General features: G+C 28.2%; 1 protein-coding gene across 1 annotated transcript; it reads left to right on the forward strand.

Moving 5' to 3' along the window:
- Positions 1-1010: 1010 nt before the first annotated feature.
- LOC123274344 (chromatin modification-related protein EAF7-like) lies at positions 1011-5393 on the forward strand (the record flags this gene model as incomplete). The annotated part of the gene is made up of 3 exons (XM_044741942.1): positions 1011-1209; positions 2221-2495; positions 4956-5393. Coding segments are annotated over 3 exons (912 nt in total), but the record flags the coding sequence as incomplete, so codon positions are not given.
- Positions 5394-6638: the final 1245 nt, after the last annotated feature.

Consider the following 6638-nt stretch of genomic DNA (forward strand, 5'->3'; position numbering starts at 1 on the left):
AAATATTAAATTTCAGCAAATGTTATAAGCTGCAGCTTATATTACATGTAATACTATTCACAGTTTTATATTAAAATGAATCTGTTTATATTTTTTACTAATAAATGGTCGTTCTGACGCTTTCTAGGTTATTTTTAAAAGTTTTTTCTTTGTCTGAATATTTAATACACAACGGCTGTAATATCACTTCTGGCTATACGTTTAATAGATTGGTTCGGACTATTTCGGATAACATCGATTTCGTGTCTCGAGTCTATTTCGATTTCGTGTCTCGAGACTATTTCGGATAACATCGATTTCGTGTCTCGAGTCAAGTCCCCTTCACACCGCACAACCCACGAACGCCTACAACCAGTCCAGTCCTGTTCTGTTACAAAAGTACGTTTCTATTGTCACGTCCACGTGCCGACACGGAGTACCCACGTGCCGTGGTCCCGCGCATTTGCTTCTAATGTGCCGTGCTAGCACCGGTAAGTAGCCACACGCTTTCGCTGCATTGTGTCGTTCGGTGTTTAGCCTGCAGAGAAACAATTACACCTTCATTTTTTCTTGTGACTGCGACCGATAGTAAGATTGCTATAAAATTAAGTAGTATTTTTTATATAAAGTGAATTAATTCATGCCACGTATTTTTATTATACATGTATAATTTGCAAAGTGATTGGTTTTAATATTTAAACAGTGAAAATTCATAAATAGTGTTAGTAGAAATAATTGAAGGTACATCAATATTTTAAAATAACTTACTTAAAAATTATATTTAAACAGAATTAATGAAAATGAAGTTAGCTGACATTTCAAAATTTTTAGAAATTTTTTTATCCAAAAAATTTCAATTAAACAATTAAAAAAAAAATATCACTTGTTAAAAACTTGAAAAACTATAAGTGCTATTTCTTAAAAATATCTTTTTAGTTGTAATTTAATTAAAAACAAAAATCAAAAATTTTTAGACGTCTGCTAACTTCAGTGTCATACAGAATTATTAATAAATATTTTCCTGTTTACAGATGAGGCAATATTGTGTGATTACTTCGGATAAAGAAGATTTTATTGTGATTGAAAAAAGCAAACTTTATTATGCTGACGAGAAAAGAAAAAGACTTATGCCTGTTACCAGTGATGATGATATTGAAAAGTACAATGGTTCTTTGCTCCTGAAACATGGTGAATCCATTAAGCATAGCATGGAAATAATTGACAGTGATGGTAAATTTTATTGAATTTTGAATTTATTTAAGGGGGTATTCTAGTGTAGAAGCACGAATTTGAGGTGTTTTTTTCGGGTGCTATAAATAAAAAACAAAAAATATTTTTACCATCCTTTTTTTTTATCAGGCGTTTATAAATGTTTTGAGAATACAAAAAAATTTAAAAGTCAAAAAATACAAAACTGAAAAAGTTATATGGTGTTGAAGTGGGGGGGGTATAAAAAAAATGGCGCGCCAATCTTGTCACGATTGCGAGCTTTATAATGATCTGAAATAAAAAAATAAATAAGATTATTAATTTATATAAATGCTGCTATCGTACTAACTAAGAAAAATTGGAAAAAAATTTTTTTTTGCTGAATAACGGCTGTCCGAAAAAATGATAAATTTTTTTCAAATTTTTTGGACCTTTTTGAATTTTTTAAAAATAGTAAAAATTTTTGTTTTTCTACTTTTTCTTAGTTAGTACGATTGCAGCATCTATATAAATTAATAATCTTTTTTATTTTTTTGTTTCAGATCATTAGAAAGCTCGCAATCGTGACAAGATTGGCAAGCTATTTTTTCTGTACCCCCCCCCCACTTCAACACCATATAACTTTTTCAGTTTTGTATTTTTTGACTTTTTAAAATTTTTTTTGTATTCTCAAAACATTAATAAACGCCTGATAAAAAAATGAATAGTAAAAACATTTTTTGTTTTTTATTTATTTAAATTTGAATTTTTCTATTAATTTTTTTATTTTACTTTCAAAAATTATGATACTTTGGATACTTTTCCTATGCTGTTTAATTGTTGACAGAATTATTTATAAAAGAATGAAATTTCTCTTATTGGAAAAAAAGATTTAAATCGATTCGAAATGGCTCAAAACAACTAAAAACAATTCAACTTGACAAATATATAGATATACATTTTGCATGGGTTGAATAGTTTTAAATCTTTTTTTTAATAGGGGTTATTCTTTCAGTAAAATGATTTCTAATTTTTTAATATTTCTTATACTAGATGACATAACAGAATTAAAAAACCGAAATTCTGGCAAAGATAAACGGATTCGGGTTTTTAAATCTGCATTCAGTCCCGGAAGCAACTCAAAAAATTCAAAGAAAACTGCTACAGAAGGTGAAAAAAATTTCGTAAAGAATCCAATCGCACGCAATTCTCGGTCTAAAAAAACTGGACCTAAAAATTCTAGAACTGGCAAAACCGTTTCTCATAATTCAGGGGATTATTATCGCTCTTTACTATTGCAGCAACAAAAAGACAATCATGAAAAGGATGTAAGTTAATTTATCCATATCATTTATAACTCCTTTAATTATTATATTTCTTAAGGTAGTTCCAGCATGAAATCACTTTTCGACAGATTCGGCTGAAATTTTTTTTACGGGTTCAGAATGGCTTTATTTATAAATTCCTGAAATTTCATAATTTTTGACCGTTTAGATCGCGAGATATTTAAAGTCAAAGTTGGCGATTTTGAGGGTCATATTCCATCTAAAGCATGTAAAATGTCCGGTCTCTCCAACTATTTTTTATGATATTAAAAAATTCTCCCGACAGAATTGGAAAAAAAATTAGGAGAGTGTTGAAAAATGTTTTTAGAATAAGTTAAAAAGTAAAAATAGCACCTCACCGTTTTGTTATCGAGATATAATAATTTTAAAAAATAAATTTCGATCCATTTCTAACCTGCTCGCTTAACAACTTATAGTGATTTGGCAACGCCGTGCGCAACGCTCCCTGAAATAGTGTAGCATAAAAAGCGGGAAATTCAAATCTTTCACGGTTTTCAAGTGCAACGTTGCCAGATCACTAGACTAACAATATGTAATTGTATGTGTGAACGTCTGTGTGCCGAGGCTTTTAAATTTTTGTCCATAGTAAATGCTTTGACCATACTATACCACGCTGGAACTACGTTAAGCGCGCAAAACGTAAGTATATTCTTGAAAGGTCTGAAAATTGTAATACTTATAAAAAAAATAGCTTTTTTTGTTACTCGAAAGAATTATTTTGAATTTTTGATAGAGGGTTAAACTTCATAAATTTTGAAAGATTTTATATCTTGTATAATTGTAAACTTAATTTTTAAGTTTTACTAAAAAATTAACGCACTTAAAGGTAGACATAATTTGTATTAATCTCACTGGTCATTTATTTAAATTGTTTGAATCAATCCTGTAAGGTCTCATTAGTTTAAATTGATGAATTGATAATAATTAATATTGACAAATAGAAGTTACAAATGCAATCCTTGATTTCTCATTGGTGAAGGTGCATTGGGTTCTTTGAATTTTTATTTTTTAAAATTATAAATGATTTTTAAATATTTAATATAATAGACACTATTTTCTACTTAAAAAACAAAGTTAAATTTTCTCTTTTATTTCTGAATTTTATATCAGCATTAAAAGAATATACAAGAATACGCTTATGAATATTTTGTAAGAAATTAAACGTTTTACAATTACGTTGAAAAATTGATTTTTAAGTCAAGCCATTTTAAGGGGGAACACCACTGTGACGAACGGAAAAAAGAGGTGATTTTCGAGAATTTCTTTGACAGGGAAAATAAAGGAATTTGGGGATCAGATTTTTTTCATTTTATTAAGGCTACATTGAAGATTATTACCCTAAATTTTTATTAAAAAATATTTAATTACTACAAAGTTATTAACAATCTCGTAGAGCACTAGAAAAAATTTCCTCCTCCACGGTTCGATAACTCAAAAATGGATCATCTGTAAATAAAAACTTAAATTGCTTTTTAATCAGTAAGGATGTGGTTATCGTTGCGCGTACGGCATTTAAAAAATTTTTATTTTAAAGATTTTTTTAGCCGGGTTAAAAAAAAAAAAAAAAAAAAAAAAAAACAGTAAGAATAGTAAGAACATTTTCAAAGAGTCGTCATTTTTTTTTAAATTAAAATTTTTTAAATTCCGTACGTGCGACGATAACTACATCCTTACTGATTAAAAAGCAATTTGGGTTTTTATTTTCAGATCATCCGTTTTTGAGTTATCGAACCGACAATGAAGGGAGAAATTTTTTGTAGTGCTTTACGAGATTGTTAATAACTTTGTAACAATTAAACATTTTTTATTAAGAATATAGGGCAATAATCTTTAATATACCCTTAATAAAATGAAAAAAAATCCGATCCCCAAATTCCTTTATTTTCCGTGTCAAAAAAATTCCCACAAATCACCTCTTTTTTTCAATCGTCACAGTTGTGTTCCCTTTTAATGTCATCAAGTTATAAACAATAACCCAACTCTAACTTAGAAATTATTTTTGATTAAACTTCAAAAAGTAAATGCAAATAACAATATTTAACACCATAATCTTCAATTCAAATATTTACGAATTTACAAAAGTTTGTTTATCATAGAGTATTAAAATAATTTATGTAAATCTTACAATTTAGCTGCATTTAGAGCTAAATAATGTCTAAATTTAAAGATGTCAATGTGTAAGGATTAATTACATTGAAATCGTTAGACTTGGAAAAATCTGTAATTGGGCTTCTTTTTCTTTAGTGTTATTTTCTATAAAAAAAAAAAAAAAAAAAATTATGAAGGTCATTTTCGTATGTACATTAGTCGTTGAAATATGAAATTTCAAAGATAAAATGAAGTATATTCCTTACTTTTTTAAATCTTTAATGATTAAATGTCTTTTATAATTTATATTATAAACAATGTCCATACTTTCGTATTAACTAAAGTTATTTTCAGCCCCTATTATCAGAACCTGAGATGAATGAATCAGATGATGAAGAAACGGAGGATAGTGGCAGAAATGATGATAATCAAATAGAAAATCCTGATCCTGAAGATGAAGGCTTCGAAGTTTACGATTCTGAAGGAGACGATCTTGAACACACGGAGACCACGCCTCAAAGATCTCTATCAGATATTACCAACACGATGAATTCAGAAAGATCAAGAAGCAAAAAAAGTAAAGTTATCAGGCGAGAGCAATCAAAAAACCTCCGTTCCTTAACATGGCGCCGACAAGTGGACAATAATTTTAAAGCAATTAACAAAAATTTACAAAAGCTGTCGCGAAATAATAATTTAGGGAGCCACCGTCAATCTTCAGAAAAACCAGTTAACAGTACATCTGAAATTCCAGAGTTGGTAGAAAAAGTCACTGTTGAGGATGACGTAGAAGTAAGTATTTTATACTTGAACATTATAATTTATAAATTTTTTTTTTATGTTTAACAATTATTAACTTCAATATTGAAGCACAGTGTGATAACTCAATGGAGTGCTTTAACCATAGCAATTTATAATTCTCCAACCTTCCGTTTTGCTCAAATTTTCGTTTCTTTCATTTTCCCTGTCCAAAAAGGTGTACAAAATTTGTCAAAAATTCTCTACAGAATTGGGAAAATTTCAATTTTTTATTGAAATAATTATAAAAGTAAAATAATTAACTTATATACGTAAGCACATTTTTCAAAGTTTCGGTAATTTTTAACGAGTTATTATTCAATAAAATATTATATCAAGGATAAAAAAAAATCATTTCAAAGCTTCAATTATTGTTTTCAAATTTTTTAATAAAAAAATTTATAGGAGCAGCTTGATTTGTCATGTCACCATAGAAAATATCGTGAAAAAAAAAATTCTAAAATTTTTATGAATTTTCTTTTCGGACATCGGACTTAAAACAATTTTGTCTAGCCAAGTCACTATAAGTGCCTAGTAACGGTTCCCCGTCTTTATTAATCCGCAAAAATTACCCATGTCAAAATGTCTCAGCAAAAATTTCTCATACAAAAATATCTCAAGTGAAATATTTGAACACAACCAAAAATAAATTAATCTGATGAAAATTAATCATCTTTTACGATAATGCTTATATATTTTCAACAATAAAATGGCCTTTTGATCATAGTTTTTGTGTGTGTGAGAAAATATTGCTAGGATAAAATATTGCATAAGAAATTTTTGCTGAGAAATATTGTCGTAGGTAATTATTGCATGAGAAATAAAAGACGGTTGCCCCTAGTAACCTGTTTATTCGGCTTCAATTTAGTATTCGAAATATTCTTTACACCGATTTCTTACAAAGATATTCAATTTTTATTGAAAAGAGATCCTTTCATCTTTAATTAACTTAGAGTATCTTAGTAACTAATGATCATACATGAATTTGAGGCAGTTTTATAAGTAGAAATAAATTTCTTTCAAGACCTTTTCAACAATTGATAGATAGAAATTTTTATTCCACCCATTTAACATTAGTTAAGAAGCAATTGAAAAAAATGACTATTTTTTTTTTTTTTTGATAAATCCACTGTATTTTCGCTAATTTTTGAACAACGTAAGATCTCGATAAATTTGTGTGTATGATATACTTAAGTGTATCCTACGAAGTGGTAAAACGAGAGATTGAAACATTAAATA

Source organism: Cotesia glomerata, unplaced genomic scaffold, assembly GCF_020080835.1.
Source record: "Cotesia glomerata isolate CgM1 unplaced genomic scaffold, MPM_Cglom_v2.3 scaffold_304, whole genome shotgun sequence".
Taxonomy (NCBI): Eukaryota; Metazoa; Arthropoda; class Insecta; order Hymenoptera; family Braconidae; genus Cotesia; species Cotesia glomerata.